Source organism: Chaetodon trifascialis, chromosome 22, assembly GCF_039877785.1.
Source record: "Chaetodon trifascialis isolate fChaTrf1 chromosome 22, fChaTrf1.hap1, whole genome shotgun sequence".
In the NCBI taxonomy this organism is placed as follows: domain Eukaryota; kingdom Metazoa; phylum Chordata; class Actinopteri; order Chaetodontiformes; family Chaetodontidae; genus Chaetodon; species Chaetodon trifascialis.
The window spans coordinates 3,807,741-3,830,373 of NC_092077.1; the positions used below are offsets into that span (position 1 = coordinate 3,807,741).

The 22,633-nt window shown below is 42.9% G+C and overlaps 1 protein-coding gene across 1 annotated transcript in view; it reads left to right on the forward strand.

Moving 5' to 3' along the window:
* The window catches only part of tmtc1 (transmembrane O-mannosyltransferase targeting cadherins 1), a 138,797-nt gene that overhangs the window by 18,057 nt on the left and 98,107 nt on the right, over positions 1-22,633 (forward strand). The window contains exons 2-4 of the mRNA XM_070992513.1: positions 2,436-2,613; positions 16,150-16,223; positions 19,941-20,117. Coding sequence (XP_070848614.1) covers positions 2,436-2,613; positions 16,150-16,223; positions 19,941-20,117 — 429 coding nt within the window. The remainder of the gene's footprint in view (positions 1-2,435; positions 2,614-16,149; positions 16,224-19,940; positions 20,118-22,633) is intronic.

Sequence of the window (22,633 nt, forward strand, 5' to 3'; positions counted from 1 at the left end):
CAAGAAACACTTTTATACATCATTCATCTGCCATTCGGTCTCATGGCTGATTCTTCCTTAGCGTTGGATTTGATTCGGGTTACATAACTTACATTTTCTGTCACACATTTAGCCTAATAAATGATTTCCAATGTTCAAAAGACTCAATAATCACATTCTGGGTGATTAAATAATGATTTCACATTGAGAATATCAGTAAATACAGTTGCACATAATGAATAGATATAAATGCATTCTGCCATTAGAGATGCTTCCTGTGCTTCTGGGCAGGACACAGTACGAATGAAAATACAGAATGCAGGTTGTTAGTCATGTGCATGTGTTTGTTAAACAGGTAACAGAGAGAGTGAGAGTGCAGAGAGAAAACTGCTGCTCTGCAATGAACACTGTGTGCCTTTATTAGTGTTAGCACAGTGCGCACGTGCAGCCAAATTCAGCACCACAGCTGTTAAAGCCGACTGACAGCTGTGTATCCAGCTGTGATCTACGGATGTCGTTTCAAGTGACACCTCAGAGGAAAGGATGTGTCAATCCTCGTTTCTTCTCCCCTCACATGGTTTCCTCAGAGGGGGGCAATAAGACAAGGAAAAGATGCAAGTGAGGGGAAACGTGGATGCAATTTTAGAGACTCGGGTCGCAACTGTATAGTTCCTCATGTCGACTCCAAAGGAATCCATTGTGCGTATTCCTCAGAAAACAGTCACAGAAAGTGTTCTTTACGTGTTCAGTAGTTGATCCTGATGAGCTGGAAGCTTTAAGCGTACAGCACAGGGATTGATGACACATTCAACTTCAAAAAGAACCAATGTACCGAGGGGAAAGTTTCCTTACAGGAGAGCCGCACCTTTTGGTGAGGGTGTAGACCAGGGCTGGGGTGCAGCGATGGTTGGCTTCGGACTGGGCCTTGGTGGAGGCGAGGAGAAAGGCCGCTTGGGCCTTCTTCCAGTTTAGCGGGGCACTGCAGGTGGAGGGGTTGGCACACAGCACAGTGCAGTCTACATGTGTCTACACACAAGTCAATGAGCTGAACGGGGCTCTGCAGTGGAGCAACAGGCCGAATGCACAACAGCAGGCTTGACCAGGTGGTGAAGATGGACCAGAGTCAGGACAGACGATGCAAAAATAACAAGAACTGGTGAACAGTGACTGGAAGGGCAGCACACGTTCGCTGGAAGTGAAATCAAAATCAAAGATCTGACAGAGTGGAAGTGGAAGGGCTGGGTATTACTAGAGGTCTTGATTGCAGTGATGAGAAGCAGCTGGTGGCTCTGCCTTGACTCCAGTGCACCTGCAGACACACACACACACACACACACACACACACACACACACACACACACACACACACACACACACACACACACACACACACACACACACACACACACACACACACACACACAGCTCCTCTGAGGGTGACATCTGGTTAGTGTGGCACTGAAAATGAAGCCCCAGTTGCAGATGTAACCGTATGCTTGTAATAACAATTTGTGTCTGACGTGGTTTGTCCACAGATGTTCCCTAACCTCTGTTAGTGTTCTTAAAATGACATCCACTCCTTGTCCCACATGAAAATGAACTCATGAAAATCCATTCACAGTTAGTTGTGATGTCATAAATCCTGCAGGAACTTTCCTCTTGAATGTGAATACAAGCACAGCACAGTGAAGATGGAACATCCAAATAAAATAACGAGGAAAACCCATTTTTGAGTGGACTTAAATTTAAATATCCACAGTTGAAATTGCAGTCACAGTTATCAGAGTCATCAAAATCACAATTCAGTCATTTCCTGGAATCATTTAGCCCCAGGTAGAGGTTGTAAAATGTAAAATCTATTATCATGGAGTCACAGCTGGAACCTGAAGCACCGTACTGCTTCACTCTCTGGTTTGGCTGTATCAGGACGTTGATGTTCTGTTGGGTGGAGAGGGAACTGTCACAGCACAATACCAGTTATGACAAACTGGGTGAAAATTGCATATCTCACTGTTATGCCTCACTGAGGGATTAGCTGCTGGAAGATCTTAAGCAGGGTGTGATTTGGTGTCGAGAATCCGACGTTCTCTCTCAAAGCAGTAATACTAATTTCATTTGAGATTCGTGGCACTGCAGAAAATGGATTGAGATTCTGTTCAGGAAAACAAAACAAACAGTTAATCCAGGAAATGTTAAAGGTAATTGACTTTAGAGATTCCCACAGTGAATCCACAGGGGTTTTTACTGATAAGGTTGATCCTTCTTGACTTTGTATGGTTTGAGTTCATGGGAAAATGAATGTATCCATTCATATTTATGCATCTGTCAGCCTTTCTTTGTATGAGTTTTAATCCTTTCTAATATCTTTCACACATGCAGGGACCACTTTCAGGTATAACCAATGCAGCTCCTATGTCCCACAGCGCTGAATATTTCTCTCTCTGCCTGTCTGACAGGTTGAACATCCTGCTGCACGGCATGACGCCTTTCTATTTCCACATCGTCAACGTGTGTTTGCACTGCGCCGTAACCTGCCTGCTCATGCACACGTGCGAGCGCTGTGCGTTCGAAGACTCGCGCCTGGCCTTCATCACAGCGCTCCTCTTCGCTGTGCACCCCGTCCACACCGAGGCCGTGAGTACATGACACACAGACTGTCACTAACTGAGACAAGGAGGGAGTTCATGCAAGTTACAACCAAAAACAAATAAAAAATAATGAGTGGTTTACATTTTCTCAGTCTAATCTGAAACGTTTACCTTTCATTTAATGTTCTATGACTAAAGTAGCTGCTGTCAGAGCATTGACCTTTCCCTCCCTAACACTGCCACCCATCTCAACAGCTCTAATCCTGCAACGTCAGCTCCTGAGGGGCCCTTCCACAGGAATATGCAAGCATTTTCAACATTTTCAGTCCTCATTTTCATAATTCTCAGTGAGAAATCTACGGTTCACTACCTAATAAATGTCTTTTTTCAAGGTAAAACTGCACGTTTTAGAGTGGCCTTTTATTGTGAAAAGCCTGAGGCACATAACATGCTCAATATCACGGTGTTTAATCAGCATGCTAATGTGCCACACCCTGGGGCAGATGGATTGCCTTGGCAAAGAAGTGCTCTCTCACACCGATTTCAACAAATGTGCTCAGAATTTGAGAGAAGTCTTCATTCTTTTACTTCAACTGGTGAGAGAGATGACAAAAGTGTTGTGTTTATTTTTATGTCAGTGTATAATTATTCTGACTTACTTTAATTTGGGGGTTAATTATGTTTAAGTTGTGGAGCTAAAGCTCCCATAATGCTCTGGGGGTTGTAAACAGGGAGTGTAGTGCTCTCATGGAGTCAGTGAGATACATTGTGCCCTACATCTTCCGTGTTGTTCAGCCGGTTTACATTTATCAAATTGGCACCATAAAAAGTATTTAGCCATTTTAAGGCCAGGGCTCGCCTACCCACGTGCAAATGTTCCACCAAAACCGATCAGGTCAAGCACACGTACCATTACATGTGCCGTGGTGTTCTGAGCTAGACCGATTCAGCTCTGTAGAAACAGTGGGAGGAATATCACACAATGTTGCACCTCACCTTCCCTGGAAAGCCAAGAAGTGTGGTGAAGTAGAACGTGTCTCTTAGTCCTCATCAGTTCAGTTCAGCTGGAACTGGTTGTCTGACTGGTTGGCTGAGCATTGTGCTCTGACAATGAAGAAAATGGATTGCCTGTGGATATTCCCTGGTCAATTCTTTACTGAATTAACTGCCATTGTTATTTTTTTCTATTTAAAATGCAGCCTAGTGCAAGACAGCCGAATGCGGAAGCGGAGTCAGACGACAAAGTTAACACGCTCTGCTGCTTCTATCTTGTGCTGATGCTTCTCATGGTGAAAAGAAGATCACACCATGTCTGTTCAGTGCTTGTTTTTCTGTGACTGTGAGGAGTAATCATAGTTTAGAATTTCTGAAAAAATGAAAAAGGCCTGTTACATCACAGTATGATGATCCAGTCTTTAAACAGGCCAGATGTTCTTCAACACACACACACACACACACACACACACACACACACACACACACACACACACACACACACACACACACACACACACACACACACACACAAATCAGGGTGTTATGTGAACAATATGTGAACAAGATACAGCTGCTTGTTTCCAAAGGTGAGTTTGATTCATCCATTGGTGAATAAACTGTGGTCAAACTGGCCTTTAACACCAGACAACAATTCGAATATTCTCCCTAGAAACTCAATATCTGTATGAATATTCTGTTCTGATCTCACAAAAGCTGTAGATCCAAGCAGTGGGTTAGGTTCCAGGTTAACTTAAACCTCTGTGGTGTTTCTGTGCAGCTACTTCACAATAAAAGCCCTCTCTCACTGCATCATTGTGGTCTGTTGCTGTTGTCACATTCCTGAGAATCTGATTCTTGATATGCTGTGAAAAACTGTGAAGCAGCTGCATGCACATGAAGTGCAGTAGATGATGGGCATCTAATACTGCAGGCCGGTCAATAATAAATTCATAAATGGTTAAGGTTTCCTGCAGCATTCTGGTGGAGGCGGCCTGCCTTGTGTGAGATAAAGTGCCTCCACTGAAGTCAGATGGAACAATGGAGTGGAAGGAACTATTTTGCGCACCCTTGGTCATGGAGGGAATAGTGGCATTCTTTTTTCCCACTGACATTGTTATGTGACTGACAGTCGAGGCTCCTCTATGGCTCAGATCGGCATGAAGCTCCTTGTTGAATCATCAGTACAAAAGATGAACAGCCTTGTTCGAAAATATCTGTTTTTTAAGCAAAATCTCCAAGGTACAAGCATGTGGACATACAAATGGAAGATGCTGACATTCTCTTATGTGTGCTGCTAATGAGTGACCGTTGTCAGCTTTGGTGTTTTCACTTTAGTTGAGCACAGCAGTGACGGTGCTGTGTTTTGTCCCTGAGTCGAACAAAGTGTTTTGAATTCAGTACACAGCAGCTGCAGCAGCTGAGGCTCATGGGTTTTGTAGTATTACCAGGCCAAACTTATGGGAAAAAAATGTTTTCTTCAGAAACGAAGTTGAAACTCAAAACATAACCACGCAGGATTGAGAAATTATCCAGGAGACTCTTGTCTTTCTATGTTAAGTAACATTGAGGATTTCATCAAAAGAGAAGCGAAAGTATGCATGTTTCCAGAAGCAGTGACCCCCTTACATTACAGTTCTGTTGTACTTTAATGAAATGTATTCAACTAATTCACACAACCAAGGCCGTGAATGTAAGGAGTGACCTGAAGAGTTTGACCATCGTTTAGTAACTGAAGTGATCACAGGATGAGGTACGTCAGGATCAGTATGTAGCACTTTCTACCTTTGAGAAATGAGGCCTGGTTTCTGTCTGTCGCCTGCCCTTCATGGTGCAGGTGTCCACCCTGTAACAGTATCTTTGAGGAGGAGAGCAGGTCCTTTGGGATCAGTAGTGTCACATTATTATTTCATCCACTCCTGCTTTCAGTGACTCTTTTGTGTCCCTGTATGTCAGCTGAATTCGGCTCTCACACACACAGCCTCTGCTCTACTTTCCATGAGATTCCCAAAGGGAAACGTTTCCCCCGTCTGACTCCCAGAGATGGTGAGTCAAGTTGTGAAATCTATGCAAAAAAGCAGAGCAGAGCAGATTATTTTTTCTCCCCCTCGCTTCAACAGGTGAGGTGACAATCAGTGCTCAGAAGTTCACGACACAAGCACTGCAGAGATATTAGAATGGGGATGAGTGCAAGAGGGGGGGGGCTGCGAGATGAATGGAGGCGAGGAATATGTGCAGCATGGAGAAAGAGCCGACTGAAGAAAGAGAAATGCATGAGATATGGCTGAGGAGGGCGATGAAAGGAACGCCATGCAGGCAGAGAGGGAGGAAGGCAGCGAGCGAGGGGGAGATGAATGGAGAGCAGCAGGGGTTGTAACAGGACAGGCCTCCTGCCAGGGCGCTCCCATGACTCCCTGCACAGAGAGAAGCAGAGACACGGAGACGGAGACAGGAGAGTGCAAAGGGAAGGTTCAGAGAAGAGGAAGAGCAAGCGGGCTGGGAGCGAGGGAAGCAAGACGACAAGACAGAAAAGAAAGTGAGAGCAGGAGGCGTGAAGGAGTCAGAAATAAGGTCTCAGAGTCTCCAGGCCGGCGTAGGCGAGAGTTTGATTTCCCTGCTCGTCTCCCAGCATGCCAGTCAAACTGCCAGAACAGGCAGAAACACTTGGACTGGGAGAGAGGAGGGAGAGCTGGCTGCTGGCCCTGTGTACCACCCCCCCAACAAGTCATGTTTGCTCTCCATTCAATAAGCATTTCATGGAATCTGAATCAAGTTTGGAATCTTTTTTCAGCTTTGGAACAGCTTTCAGTGTTTTTGCATACGCTTGACATATCTCTTCTAAATGAGATTCAGCTGAGATCTGCAATCAGCTTTTGTGAAGCTCCGCAGAAATGTCTCTGCAGATCGACAAAGAAGTGGAATGTAGACCTCAGAGGCTCACGGCGGCGCTGACCTGCAGACCTCCCAAAAACTCCTTGTTAGTAGATCCACCAGAATCTGGATATCCTACCATCTTTGGAACAAGATTCAAAGCTTGCTGTCCAAGCTCAGTCCTAAACTCAGTCCTGTCCTGTAATCCACATGTTCAGTTTCCATTAGCTAGTGTTATGCGCCCCCCCCACACACACACACCCCCCCCCCCAGCACACAGAGCATGACATAGCCCAGACTGCACCTCAGTATAAACAGGCTCCATCATTACGAGCAGATGGAGTTCATTTTCCTCACCGTGATAAGGAAAGAGATTGGTAGAGATAGACTCACACACGGAGGCACAGGCACATGGGGGGGCATTTTTCACAGAGGCAGTCACTCACATGATGATGTTCTCCACTGGCCTTCTTCCTTACTCATCCGGTCACATGTTAGAAAGGATCAGAAACCAGAAGCGGCCTCCAGTCCTCTGCATAACTTCACTTTATCTGAACTGAAACACTTAGTGGCCATTCACACTAATAACCTCAGTGAATTGTTTTCACTGAGGTTGAAGCGTTTTGCAGCACGGCTCGCTGTTTGGCTCCTTTCTCTTCTGACTAGTCAAATAAAAAACAAGTTCTTCCATTAGGTCTATTGTAAACAAGATGTCTTAATAAAAGCTTGTTAGTTTCTGCCCAAGCTGTTTCATGTCAGAGTGAACAGTGAGCAGCATCAGGCACGGTGTGTTTGACATGGATGCCGGTTTGCTTTCCTCTTTAGATAGCTTACAGCATTAGCTGATATCGTTAGCTACAACAGCTAAATGATGGATCTCAGTCTAGTGTAACCTAGATGGTGCCAGCAGGCTTTTCAAGATAAAAGCACCATAGGATCAACATTGTTATTTTCAGTACGTTTGTGGTGCTGTGTGAATCCCCTCTGTAGAAGCAGGAATAAACCACATCTGTGAATAAAAGGAAAGACACAGCACACAGTTCACACACAACTGCCGCTCTCAGCCTTTGAAGGTGTTTCTTGCTTTTTTTGTAGGTGTAGTAGTGCTGTTTGGCGCACCACCTTAGTCCAGACTGAAGGATCTCGACAAATATGGAATGATTTGCCAATGAATTGTACAGAAACATTAGCTTTGTACTATATTGTTTTATGACTAAATACCTGCAAAACTAATTGCACAAACAGGCCGCATAATGAAAACAGCACATTAGCAATGTTAGCAGTATTGCGTGTTGGTCACTCCCATTTTGCCCAACACACAGACACTCTGGTGAAAATAGACTTTAAGAATAACATTTTTCTGCAGACACTGCAGTTACACATGCAGCCTATGTGTTGCTATTGGCATGTTTCAAAGTATGCCTGAATTAGCGTGCTGTCACTGGATGACTTTGGTACTGAAGAAAACATGATGAATCTAAGGCCAGTAGTTACAAGGAGTGTCTCTTTTTGGATTTATGGACGTTTATTTTCAACTAAAATCAGAGATAATGAGATACTTGCAAAGTGTAAGTCGCACTGAAGAGTTGAGGAGTATGAGTTTCGATGTTAATTGTGGGGACTGAGCTCTAAGGCTTGTAAAGTGCCTTAATTGCCTCCATGAGCTGTGTGTCACTGCTGCCGCTGCCAGTGCTGACTGTTAGCGAGCAGGCCAAATCAGCATTCACACGATAACTAACTTCACAATGCTTATTTGCATCCCCCGGGTCTTAGGTTTGCACAGACTGGAAACTTTGAAGCTGATGTTGCTCCAACATTGTGTCTCTTCATTAATTCACTGCTGGTGACGAGGTGTATAACTCAGAGCGGTAAGTCAGCTCCTTTATGTCGTGCTTCCTGTGGTTGCCATGGTCTCACAGCAAGATGTGGGAGCCAGTCGAAAAAAAGTGGAACCGTCATCAACTAAGACTGAAGCGCTGGACAGCTGTGTGTGTTCAATGAATCTTAAATCTGCTGAGGTCATGATGATTATATGCTGACAGAGTTCATAAAGAAAGCCGTAAAACGTTTCATTGAATGTTAACAGGCTGCTTTCTGGGCTGAATGAGTTTCTTCAGTCATTTATTTGGAAGTGTGTTGTTTTTGTACCATTATTCAATTTGCTGAGTTCTGATATTATGCAATACCCCAGATCTTTAATCAGACATCCACATCTCTCTGTGCTTTTCCTCTTTGTAGTCATTTGGAATAGCGAGACATTTAATAAGACCCTCTGGGCTGTTTCTATCACAGTCTGAACTTCTCCTTTTCCCTGCAGTTGTTCATCATTAATCTGATGTTCTAAATAAACTCAGCCTGAACCTCAACAGAGCCAGAATCAGTGTGTCTCCGGGTTGAGACAGTCTCCTGTTTTCTGTGTCCAATATGGCCGCTCTGGCAGTCAGTCAGTGGGGCTGTGAATGGGGCTCCTGTTTCAGAGCTGAAAGGCTCTGTTCATCCACACCTCCTCTCCTCCTCTGCTCCTCTCTCTGCTGATAGCATGCTGGCCATGTGTGGATACCATCAACCATATGTGTGCTGTGTCGCTGTGGGCCCTCACACACACACACACACACACACACACACACACACACACACACACACACACACACACACACACACACAGACAAAATAAATAAAGCTGTTTTGGGCTGTTGGTGAAGGCTAGGACAGACAGAGCTGAGGGACAGACGACTGCAGATACAAAACTGTACTTAGAATGTGCCCAGGGTGAAAGTCTGCCTGGAAAAAGTCACACACTCTCAGTATGTGTGTTTGGGTGTGTTTAACCGAGCTGCACTTTTACACTTCCTCTCCCCCTGTGCTGGGGTTTGGATGCAGGGAGGCAGCTGCAGCTGAGCTCAGATTCCTACAGAATTATGTAATAGGCCTGAATTAGAGACAGAGACATGGGGAGAGAGACAAATAGGTATGTTTCTTTCCTCCTCCTCCTCTCTTTGTCATGCTGGTTGCATCCATATGGAGCCTTTTATTCCTCTAATAATCACACTAACAGCTGAATTACAATTAAAATGCCTCCTATAAACACCTTGATCAGATTAAAGGGGCATTCCAGCGAGCATTTTATTGTGCTTCTATAAAGTTTGGAACGTGTGAGACAGATGAAAGTCTGCAAAGGCAGTCATACTCTGACTTTTAGTCCCTTCTATGAGTCAAATACCAAAAACATTCAGTCCTCCACATCCAATAATGCAGCCAGCTGCAGATTTTCCTTCCTGCGTGTAAATGCTCATGTCTCCTCTGTCTCCAAGCCCCCACGGAGCTTGTAATCACGCAGGCTTTTTGTTAAAAAGCTGAAGCTTAAGCCCAGTCTTAGATAACCCTGATGACATTAGGGTTATCCTCTCAGACTTTACAGAGCTCCTCCAGAGCTGCAGAAGACATGATACAGCTGCTTTCACAAAGTCTGTGCGAAACTGATCTCCATGTGTAGAATCAGTGGAATCCCCCTTTAAGCTGGCCCTGGTCCAGGTGGTGTTTCATTCCAGGCCCTTTCCAAACCTTTCAAGTCAAATCGCCAGATGAAAATGTGTCATGTTAATACTCCAGTTCATTTTATCATTTACTTTTACATTGTATTGTATTCCCTATATCAATATATTATAATACCATTTTACCATACCACTATATTGTTATTGTGGTTTTACATGGTTGTACTCCATGCTATATCTGTTAGTGTGTGTATATTACATATGCTGCACATGTGTAATACTATATAATTAAAACGTGTGTGTGTGTGTGTGTGTGTGTGTGTGTGTGTGTGTGTGTGTGTGTGTGTGTGTGTGTGAGTATCATTACCTAATTAGCAAATTGGGTGTCATTGATACCAGCTGCAAATGCAAAGACGTGATGTCTTTGTCCAGATCCACCATCCGTCAGTAACACTCTGAACATCAGGCCACTAAGGAAGAAGTGAAGGACACTGAGTAAAGACATGATGGAGTGATGGGATCAGAAGGTTGACAGTGTAGGAGGAGAGCAAAGAGAAGAGGGGGAAGGGTCGCACAGAGGAATGATGGAGTGAAGGTGAAGAAAAGAGGTGTAGTGGCAGAGTCAGCCTGTCATACAACGGCACTTTACCAGCTCTGTGTGAGTGTGTGTGTGTGCGTGTGTGTGTGTTTGTGTATGGTATCTAAATGGACAGAGTGACTGACGGCAGCTCTTCCTCCTCAGCTTTAAAGATAGGAATCTGTTTACTGCTCTTTCCAAACACCTTATTATTCATTATGTGTGTGTGTGTGTGCGCGCGTGTGTATGTATCAAGGGAGAGAGAGGCTTCACTCACAGATATTTTATACATACAGAGAGACAACTCTACCCCTTCCTCTCTCCCCCTCCCCCAACTCTTCTTTCATCTTGCACTTCTCTAGTACCTCTTCTTCAATCACTCTTCATCCCTCGCTTCGTCCTCTGTTCTCTTCCCTTTCATCTCCGTCCATCCCGGCCAGCCAAGTGTTTGTGGGTGACTAAGCAACGTCTTTTAGTACAGTGCTTTAAACCGCCGGGAATCAGGGAGATGAAAGAAGATTATTTACACCCATAAGTGGATGGTTTTTGACTCTGTGTGTGTGTGTGTGTGTGTGTGTGTGTGTGTGTGTGTGTGTGTTGGAGAGGCACTTTGCCTGATGGACAGACACTCTGTGTGTTTTGGAGAATTCCACATACAAAGCAGCAAACAGCAAAGTAAAAGCTGAAACCCGGTCAGTCTAAGTGTGAAACCTGTGTCTCCTCTTTTTCAGAAGGCTGCAGCTGCTTCCAATAGAAGTCTCCTGGAGACACACCCTTCCTCTGTAAGAGACGAGGGGACATTTGGCTTTGATCGTACCTTTGAAGGAATAATCCACCTTACTTGCACACAGTTTGAAGACTGTCCATCTGCAGTGTGCTCTGTAACATTTGCATTTTGTTGTTGTTGTTGGTGATGGGACATATTTGGTTTTGTCCAAGATATTTTATTGCTTAATAACAAAAAATAACACACGTACATCCATTAAATTAAGAACATAAAATAAACTAGAATAGATAATTACATACAGCTTAAAAAGGAAAGGTGGGTTAGTAACATGAACAGTAGTTAATTATCATGCTCGCAGGCAGGCCCGCCCATTCAATTATGTCCACCAAGGACACTGCAGTTGTACATATTATACACATTACAACAAATCATTTTTTACATTTTACACAATATAACATTTTGATATTGATATATTAATTTAAACATATCCATATATGCACACACACACGTATGTATGTGTGTGTATATGTGTATGTATGTATGTATATGTGTGTGTGTATGTGTATATATATGTATATATATTTGTGCTGTCAAAAATATTGCGTTATTAACGCGTTAACGCAAATCAATTTTAACACCATCATTTTTTTTAAGCATGAGATTAAAGCTCTTTGTGACCTAGTGAACTTGTAGTTTTTTATAAGCTGTGGCCACTGCTAGTAACACAAGAAAAACTTCAAGATCTGATCTGATCGAAATGGATGTGAACAAGATTCTGAACATCATGGCGGAAAGTTTAGTTTCAAAAAGTTGCCAGATGCGTCGACTGACAAGACCAAAGTTATCTGTGTGTATTGTCGGTGTGAACTGAATTATCACCGTAGCACATCCAGTCTGAAATACCACTTGATGGCCAAACACACAGTGAATGTGAATTCTCTGCCGCCTCCTTGTCAAAACCAGGTGACAATGGATGGCTTTCAACAGAGACATATGGATGCTGTTATGTTCAGAGGAAACTTAAGAAAGGAAAGTTTAAGCCATGGTTTAACTGCACTATAGCCTGAGTCCTAGTTTACAATGATGTGCACTTTGTAACTTTATCTTGTATCACCCTGTTTTGATCCGTTAGAAAGGGTTGTTGAAGGGGCTTTTTTGTAACCAAGTATTTATTTTTTTGTCATCTGTTTATTGACAGTGTTAGATTGTGTGAGATTTGATTCATTCAAATATGAATGACTGCTCAAAGTGAGAATGTTAGAGTGAAATAAAACACTACACATTGTTTTCAATAAAAAAACATTTGCACAAAGCAAGCCTGTCCACTTTTCCATGTTGATAAGAGTATTAAAATGATAATTAATGGGGCATTTAGAATAGATGAAAATGTGCGATTAATTTGCGATTAATCGCGAGTTAACCATCCACACACACACACACACACACACACACACACACACACACACACACACACACACACACACACACACACACAGACGTATATGTGTGTGTGTGTGTGTATATATATATATATATATGTATGTGTGTGTGTGTGTGTGTGTGTGTACATGCGAGATGGGATATGATCGTGTGTGTGTGTGTGTGTGTGTGTGTGTGTGTGTGTGTGTGTGTGTGGGTGGGTGGGTGTGTGTGTGTGTATTTCCTGCAGGCACTCTGAAGTTTGAAGAATATTCGGATGATTCCAGTTTCTTATAACTTTGCTCTTCTTTTCATAGTTTTCATCATTCCTATGGTAATCTTATGTGTGTAGAGGTAAAATTAGCAGAGCAGCACAATAATAACACCACGTGCTGTGATCGCTGAGTGTGTGAAATGTAGTCGAGAAGCAGTGATTTCCTGGAGACTTGTCGTCATTGTGAAAGTGCCAGGCAGCCAGCAGAGACTCTCTTCACTGCTGCTGTACGCCAAGCACTAGTTCCACTTGTTACTCGCTCTAAAACAACGGATCACATGACCGTGATCTGTGTTAATTAGCAAGCTTTAGGGACCGGGTTGAAGCCAATGTTTAGAGATGATTGAGGTCCAGAGTGTATTATGGAGCTGTATCTGTTCATATCTGACTGTGACAAGTGGGAATAGTAGTAGTTTTTAATTTTTTTCCCCAATCTGCCAACAGTTTGTGGCATTCTGTTCTTAGGCTGGTTTGCTGACTTGTTGTCTACCTATACAGTGTATGACAGAAGCATGATATATCAGAATTGAATAGTGTGATTATAGGAGAGCTAATTCTGTTACCCAGCCTTACGTTCAAACAAATCAGCAAGCAGTGGCTGTGTACACACAGCTGGGGTGCAGTGTGATGGCTGTTCTATGCATTCTATTCTATTATTTCATTTCTATAAAGAAAATCTAATCACACCAGTTGGTTGCCCTTAGAAACCCATTTATTATTAATGAAACCCAGCAGTAAACACCGTAGTGTTCTCCATCACAGTCAAAGGTGGAATACCTGCAGTGACATCACTCATTGGGGTGTGTTTTATATTTCTCAGTGACGCTGGTTATGAACAGGCTGTTGTTGGAAGGCTGTGATGACATGTATGTACTGGATGATAGATCACTGCAAAAGGAAAGTGCTTCTGGCTTTCTTGGATCATTCATAATTTCTTATCATTGCTATTTATTATGGCTCAGTCTAAACGTCAAACTGAAATTTGAATTCTCACTGTTTTGGAAGGCAACTTAAAATATAGTGATACTACTGCTATTGTATGTATTTTCCACTCTTTAAAGGGTGAACCCTTTGAACATGTTTGTGGAGACAGCCTTTAGCTTCAAGTGTTTCTAGGAAGAGATGCACTGGTGCACTACTGACTGAGAACGGGCTACAGACATTGATACAGGACGTTTGTCGCCTTTATCAAAAGCCCACACAGTGTTGGTTATCATATTTATTTTTCCATTTTTTTTGTAAATTCAATTTCAGCTGTCTGTCCCTTAATAACATTCAATATTTGGGGGGACTCATTGTGCTGTTAAATTTGTATTCCACTCGGAACGTGGGTGCTAGCAAGTTTGGATACTAAGCCTTCACTTGGATAGTGCAAACTTGCTTGTATTTTCACTAGATGTTACTGTTCATTTCATTTCAGATCCTGCCGAGTCATCAGCAGCTCCTGTGGGCACATATAGAATAGAGTCGGCTAGCAAGCATCAGTTAACTCTCTGTCATTGTTCCAGATGTAATGATGACAATTTACTGCACTGTCAAACCTCACAGCAAGCAAGTTGTCCTTTAACCACAGCATATATATGTTACTCTATGATTAAAGTCCTGACAGAGTAACTTGTGGAGTCACGGAATATTGTAGGATGAGGCTCAGCATGGCTAACACTGGCCAGCAAGCAGGTTAACTGTCATAACAGATTTTACACCAATCAAATTACAGTGTTGAAATTGTCTGTTGGTACCAAATTCATGCCTGGGAAACACTAGATTTGTGCGACCTGTCACTGTAGAAACATGCATACATTTCTTTTAGGTTTTGTTCATTTTGACCAGTTTAAGTACACTGCACAATCTGTAGTGTTTCCATAGTTCTGTCTTGAATACACAGTGTGCCATCATGATCTCTCTTGTGGTGTGAGACAACCTTGAATAAAACATCAAAAACAAGGCATTCGATTACAGGCTCTGGCATTGAATACCTTGGCAATGAAAGCTTTCGAGCATTGTAGCCAGGACTAATTTTATCCTGTTGTAATTTAATATGTCTCTCCTGTTCTTTTGTTTCCCATTCACTCCCCACCATCCTCGTGCCAGCTGCATGTGTGTGTGTGGGAGCTGCTGCTGTCCATCCTCCTCCCCCCTCTCCCTGTTCTTCTCCTGTTCCTCCTCCCTTCACTGCCCTCCATCGTCATTCCCCTCCCGGCCTGCTCTTTATCAGTGTCTGCTGGACATGTTTACTGTTCTTCTGCCAGGCTGTGGTTGACTGCTGCTTCACCACACACAAAAATCACTATCTGGAACTGTGGCTGACTCTGTCGATCAATTTTATGGATAAACACAGCAGACTTTAAGACGATAGGCAACACATACTGTCTGTTCCTTCCCAGGCAGGAAGCTAACACACAGCCTGAGGAGTCCCATAGCATGCCTGGAGATTACTAAACTTTTTGGCCTTCATCTATACTAGATTAAATACATGAGTAGTATTACTGTATGTGTAACATGACTCCGGGACTGGTTTTAGCCCTTGTGGGGACCAAGGCAAGATTATGCTTTTGCGGCGCCCCCACCACATCTTAACCACTCACTCATTTCTACACCTTTTCAAAACCACTAACAGCACAGATATGAAAACCTCTCGTGGATGGGGGTCCCTCGGGTTTTAATCTGCTGGTGTCGCGTTGTCTTTGGTATGTTAATGACTATTTGTGTTGTAGCCCCGACACACCTATCATGCATATTTCAAAGGCTGTTGCAAAGTGTTGCACACATCTTGCAGAATGTATCATTCAAACAGAAGAACTTTGCAAGTAAGTGTGGGGGCTTTTTCTATGAGCTGTTAAAAGGTATTGTGGGAAATGTGACTCCTGGAATGCTGTTCTTAAAATGCTTAGAGAGCGTTTGTGAGCTTCTCTCTTTTGCCATTGGACCTGTTGGGGAAACAAGCTTCATTATAATCATTTATGTTTTTTCCCAGTTATAATTGTGATGCAGGCTCAACTTCAAAGAAATCTTCTCAAGCTGCCTACATGTGGGCAGCTGTTATAGAGCAGCTTTGATACTCAGTCTTGGCTGTGAATAATGGGCACCTGCCCGAGCCATAATCACTGTAATTCTGCAGCAGGTCAAGTTGTGCATTTCACTGCAGCGTAGTAACACAATGGGACCCACATGAACGTAGCTGTCCGGCACATGAGTAATCGCTAAAATCTGTGTGTACGTGTGTGTTGCAGGTGTCTGGTATCGTGGGCAGGGCTGATGTCTTGGCCTGTCTGCTGTTCTTACTGACCTTCCTCTCATATATCAGGTAAGGCGACTCAGTCCCACCCCCACACCTTGAACTCAAACACATATAAATATATAGATGTTACACTGGGAGTCTGTTATCTAGTCATTCCTGATTACCTCTGAACCAGCCACTGAGTTGCACAAACTAGCAATGACCCAATAATTGCTAATTACTTAATCATTAGTTGCTCTCTCTGTGTCCCCCTTAAGTTAAGTGATACATCATGCTGAATAGTCACGAATTAGTCCCTTATATTACTTCACAATTACATCATGACAAGTAGCTGCAGAGATTTTACTGGGAGTTCTTCAAAAATATTTGTATTCACACCACGTGTATATTAATATTCACATCCAAGTCATATTCTGTAGCATTAGTGCTGCTGGTGCCTTAAAAAGCCGCTGCCATGAATCAACAGTCGGCACCTTGTGAACCTTGCTCACGTGAACGACAGTTTTGATTGATTATTAAATGAATGTAGCAGCTGCAGGATGGTTGCTCATTGGCTGAAGAACACCATACACACCAGGAAACAGGATCTGTGCATTTACTCTCTACAAGTGTAGCTCAGAGACAGTCATGACACTGGCTCTCTCTTAGTCGTCAAGCTGTCCAACCTTTCTTTTTGTATGCAAAATATACATATAACAAAATACTGCTATAAATAAAATATCTGCACATCAAAAGAATGTATGCTCTCACAGTGGTTACATGAGTGTATTTGTATGCATATATTTAAAAATGTTTTCAACAGATGTCTCACCCTCTGGTTTACATGTAGATATAATCATGGGCTCAGAAGAAAATAAAAGTGCATGTTGAATAAGGAGCTTATTTTGATGTTGTTTAGCTCATTCAGCACAGTCCCACCATATAAGTGCACAAATAACAATATAACAACATAATGCTCTGAGAAGCATGGGGCATAGTCAATATACACACAGGCAGGCTGTCTCACAGCCCCCTGCAGGGAGGCAGAAAATATGTTGCTGAGGGTAATCTCCATTTTTACTGACCAAGCTGAGTAGCAAAAATCAGGAACACATTAGCAGTGGCATATCCTTACATTTCCATTACTGTGAAAGTGCTATCTCAACCAAGGGAAAGAGAGCATCACACCAGCACATATCGCACACATAGAGATGACACTGTGCCCGATGAAGCTCTGTGCATGTGTTGTTTCTCCCCTTGTACACTGAATGTTAGTTAGTTAGTGACTGTTACAGTGGTTGTCATGCACATGTTGTGCAGTTTGAATGCTTATTCTGTGTTTGCTAGCCTGTTACACAGTCATTCCTAGCCTTTAACTCTGATAGATGCTTATGTCCAGCTTCGGTTTGCATTGCTGTCTATGCTGTATTCTACATTTCTCATTAGCCTGTACTGTTCTACAGAACCACACACAAACAGCTCATCTTTGATGGACTACTTTATTTTTCGGCAGACTCACTTCACACACACCTTTTGGTGTACCTCTGTTTGAAATAAACAGTCTAAACCACAGACCTGGAATCTGCATCTTTTTACCACACCTGAACACCAAAAGACTGTCCTGATCTGACACCCTAAAGCAGGCGTCTCAAACTCATTCCACAAAGGGCCGTGTGGCTGCAGGTTTTTCCTCCAACCAATCAAGAGCATGCAGTCTGACCAATCAGCTGTCTGAAGACTGAGCTCAGCTAATGAAATGAGTGAAGTCTGGTGTGCTGCTGCTTGGTTGGAAAGAAAACCTTCAGCCTCTCGGTCCTTTGTGGAATGAGTTTGAGACCTGTGCCCTAAAGTGATTGCTGCCACGCATATAATCTATACACTTTCTCTTTCACACGCTGCTTTCTGGCGTCCATGGGGTGCACAAACTCTTCTTTGAGAATCTCCAACTGTTGAATTTTTAAGTCATTGTTGCTGACGTGGACGACTTCTGCAGAAGAAGAGTTGTGAGTTTGGACCAGCAGCAGAGTGGTGGGTGTGATGCCCTTTATGCAGGCACCTAGATAGCTGAAAATTCAGCTCCTGCGTACCGGTGCATGCTGGACCATAGACGTGCCGACAACAAACCCTGGGAGAGTAGTGGCAGAGGAGTCCCGAGGGACAGCAACATCAGCCGAGCCAGAAGAGCACAGACCCCTTGCTGAGGAAGAGCAAGCACATGGTCTGAATCAGTGGCTGCAGGGTGCTCCCTATGGGCAGTGGTCCAGCTGTGGGAGTCGAACAGAAGATGGCAGGTTCAAAGCCAGGTCTATGGGAGTGGACATTGATTTTGAAGGCGTCAGCATCACTAATGCTACAGAATATGACTTGGATGTGACTATTGTATGTACTATATGTGGTGTTAGTATAATAATTAAAGTATTTTTTGAGAACATAACTAATTGTGAATTCTCAGTATAAAGTCAGTAGCCTTTTGTCATAATCCAAAAGTAAAGAGGGACTACTTAGTAACTACTCAATGTGATGTGTCACTTTACACTATCACTTTACTTGAGGGGCCACAAAAAGTCAGAGGAGGAGCTTTGCACTCCTTGGCTAACATCTTTCTAAACTGACAGTGTCTTTTCTGCTCTGTGTTAAAGGATAGTGGGTTTAACAGACAGTTTTCCTGTGGAAGTATTAGTGATATTTCAGGTGTGATCATTTTCAGTTAGACCTTCACATAAAGTGGTTTATGAAAAGAAATGTGAAGTTGTTGGAAAAAACAACAAAAAATGATTTATTATTTAATAACGTAGTATTGTAGACAGGATATGGACAAATCACTTAGTGGTCCTTTAATTGATATGCAGTGTTGACCTTCAGATGATTTGGTCCCTTTGGACCTCTGTTAGTTGTATCCTGCTGAAGTAATTAGTCTATCAATCAATCAACAGAAAAATTAAATAACAATTTTTATTATTGAATTATTATTGAATGCCTTTTTAAAGCAAAAACACTAAACACTCTGTGGTTTTAGCTTTTCCAACGTGCAGACGTACTTTTGCTCTTGGATTGATTGTCGGACATAAATGAGATTTGAAGATGTTGAAGAGTAATTGAGAGGTTGTGGACTGCCACATTTATCTGCCATTTATCTTAATTGCTAGCTTCAACAGATGTTACTATGATGATGATCATCATTCTTATTATAAGCATGACTATTTGAAAATGATTATCATTTGATACGAATACTTGCATTTGAGATTTCTTATTGTTTCTACGAATGTACAATTAATGTCGTAGAAAATTGCTGTCACAAAATGCTTTTATTTGAATTGTGATGGTGTCACATATGGAAGGTACTGATTGGTCCTTCCAAGAATGAATTAAACCTGTAAGATTTTTGGTGATAGCAAATATGGTCTTACAACAGCGGCAAAGTAGCTTTCACTTAACTTTGACTGAACATGGCACTAAACTCGTTGACTTCATAGGGATCGAGGGTCAGCACTCATAGCTCATGTTGCTTGCAAAGAGAAAGACTAATGGATTGACAGTCCTGTAGCTGAGGCTCACCTGTCTGTTCACTTGGGTGGAACGCTGGGATTCCAGTCAGACTGATCAGGTTAAGAGTTTAAATAACAAGTTACAGTCCAAATCATATTTCTGACAATGCTGCTAACTGGCATTCAGCCTAATATTACTACCTTTGTCGTAGTGCTTGTACCTGTGATTAGGCTATTGATATTGCACAAATGCTTATGTTACTTTTTACTGAGCTGAGGCGAAATCATCTTTGTTCTCAACCCTCTCTTTTCCTCTCAGGAGTGTGGGTGTGTGTGTCTCCGAGGACTCCCTGCCCTCCACGGTGTCAACGTCATGTCTGCTTGTCAGCTTGTTGCTGGGCACCTGCGCCATGCTGGTCAAGGAGACGGGCATCACCGTGTTCGGAGTGTGCATGCTCTACGACGCCCTGGTGCTCTGCCGCAAGCCTCTCATCTAGTAAGCCCACAGGGTTTTTGCCTCGTTTATGTTTTGTTTGTGTTTTTCTTATCTTGATTTATGTGGCAATGGTCTGCTCAATGTGCACAGTTTTTCAGCAGTGCTTGGCTTTATATTTACACAGCTAAACTCGTTTACACCTGGGAGCTGCCCACTGCACTACCCTGAACAATTTGTTTTAGAGATAGAGAGTGTGCTTTTTGGAAACTGTGTGCACAAATTGCAAGGGAACAGAGGACTCTGTCTGCATTTTTAATGTCAGTGTGGGTGTTTGTTTACTTTTATACATTAGCATACATTTATGCTAAACGTCATAATTTTCACACTGCAGACTAATTGGACTAATTGAAGTTTTGGGTTGAGGTTTTAGAACAAAATTGAATTCAGACATATTGAGATGATGTAGGTAAAAGTAAGAGTTTAACCAAAAAGATCTGTACACGCATTAATTGCACTGTGTTTTTTATAACTGGTGGTGTGTCTTTCTTCTTTCTTTGATCTTATATCTGAAAGACTGCTTATTAAGACTTGTGACTTCACTTGGACTTGTCCTATGAGGCCCTGTAAATATTTGGGCAATCTAAAGCATAAGCAGTCCACAGAGCTGTAGACTCGACTTGGACTTGACTTAAGATTCAAATGCAAATACATTCCGAGTCAAAAAACAACTTTCAATGAAAGTTTGAGTATAGGTCTATGCATTAGAAGGACTTCAGTATTCAGAGACCTGAAAGACAAGACTTGAGTGACTGCTACTGTGGCTGTGTGAAGACTTTAAACTTGACTTGGATTTGCCCTAAATGACCTGAGCCTCACAAGACTTAGGACTTGAGTTTGACTAGCTTCAGTTGACTTCAGCCTTGCTGTGGCAAGACTTGAGACTCGACTTGGACCACTCTTAAGGTCTCAAGACTTGCTGTGAAACTTAACTTGGATTTGCGCCCACCCAAGACTTGAATTGGACTTGTCTTGATTTTCTTGAGACTCAACTGAGACCCCAAAAGACTCAAAAACAGCTCCAGCAGTAAACACTGGATTTGGGTGCCAGTCCTTGAGAAGCAAAGAGCAATGGCTTCTCTCTAGAACTGCAATTGCACACCAATGTTTTATGGGAGTAAATGAGAAACGAAGTCTAATTTCTACAACCACTCTGGAGTGCAATGCAGCTTGAATCTCTGCAGATCTGCTGTGAGTCTGATGTTAATACACAGGGAATAAGCGAGCTTGAGGGTGAACATAACAGAGTGTGATGTTTGGGCCCTGTGCCAACTCACAGGCTTTGATGCTCAGTTCTGCTCAGGCCATGTTCAGACAAATCAGCGATTCTGACACAAAAAAAAAAAACATGCAATACATTGGAGGTGACAAGCATTAGTTATACTAGGCTTAACTGAAACTATATAAGTAACTATGTCCATGACCATGTCCACTGCCATGCTGATGCTGACCTCCAGATTATTATCTGTACTCGAACTCTGACACAGTATTCCTGTAGGCCAGCTCATCATTGTCCTTGATGAGGCCTAGGACCATAGTGTCATCAGCAAAGTTACCCAGCTGGATGGGAGGGTGGCTGGAGGTGTGGTCAGGGAGAGCAGATATGGGGAAAAGACACTTGTGGAGCTCTGATAGTAGTGGTGGGGTGCAGACAGGTGGCTGCCGAGCTGCACCTGTTGCTTCCTATTGGTTAGGAATTAATCCACTTGCCGATGGGGTGAGGTACCTGCAACTGTGTCAGGTTGTGCAGACAGTTAGGGAGTATTAAAGACTGAACTGAAGTCCACGAACAGATACCTGACATAGGTGCTGGGTGTCTCCAGGTGCTGAAGTATGTGGTGGAGGATGAGATTAACAGCATTGTCCATGCAGTGGTTGGCTCTGTCGCTGGACTTTAAAGGGTTTAGAGGGGGCTCTGATTGTTTGAGGAAGGTCAGGATAGGACAGTTCAGTGCTTTTGGCAAAGGATGGACAGTGAAAAGGAACTTTTGGGCCTTTCTTCAACTTGTCTTCGCATTTGTATTCATCACTCCTGTTTGATTGCTAATAATGTTATCAATGATACCTTTGGAGAGCTAGCAACTCAATATTTGCTCAGTTGCTTGCTGGTATTTACAGTGTTTTAGAATAACTGTAATAACTCCTTTAGATACTTCTTTTGCAAAGAGAAAACAAAATATGGAAATGTTTTGATGAGACAGGTTGAGGGGGGTCAATGGATAACTCTTCCTCAAACACTGAGCACCACAGATGGCAGAAATGTAACAAAATTTCTTGGAATTTCCCCTTGCGGGACTAATAAAGGTATATTGAATTGAATGCCACAGCATCAGAAGGGATGTTTCCTTCATGGATAGATACTGAATGCAATCAATCCAAAGTCGTTCCTGTGCGTGCCTGTGTGGCTTTAAACAGATGCCATTATCCATGTCCCACTTTTAATTGCATGCTGTGCTGCTGCTGCTGCTGCTGCTGCTGCTGCTGCTGCTGCTGCTGTGTTTCTCCATCTCCAGCTTGGT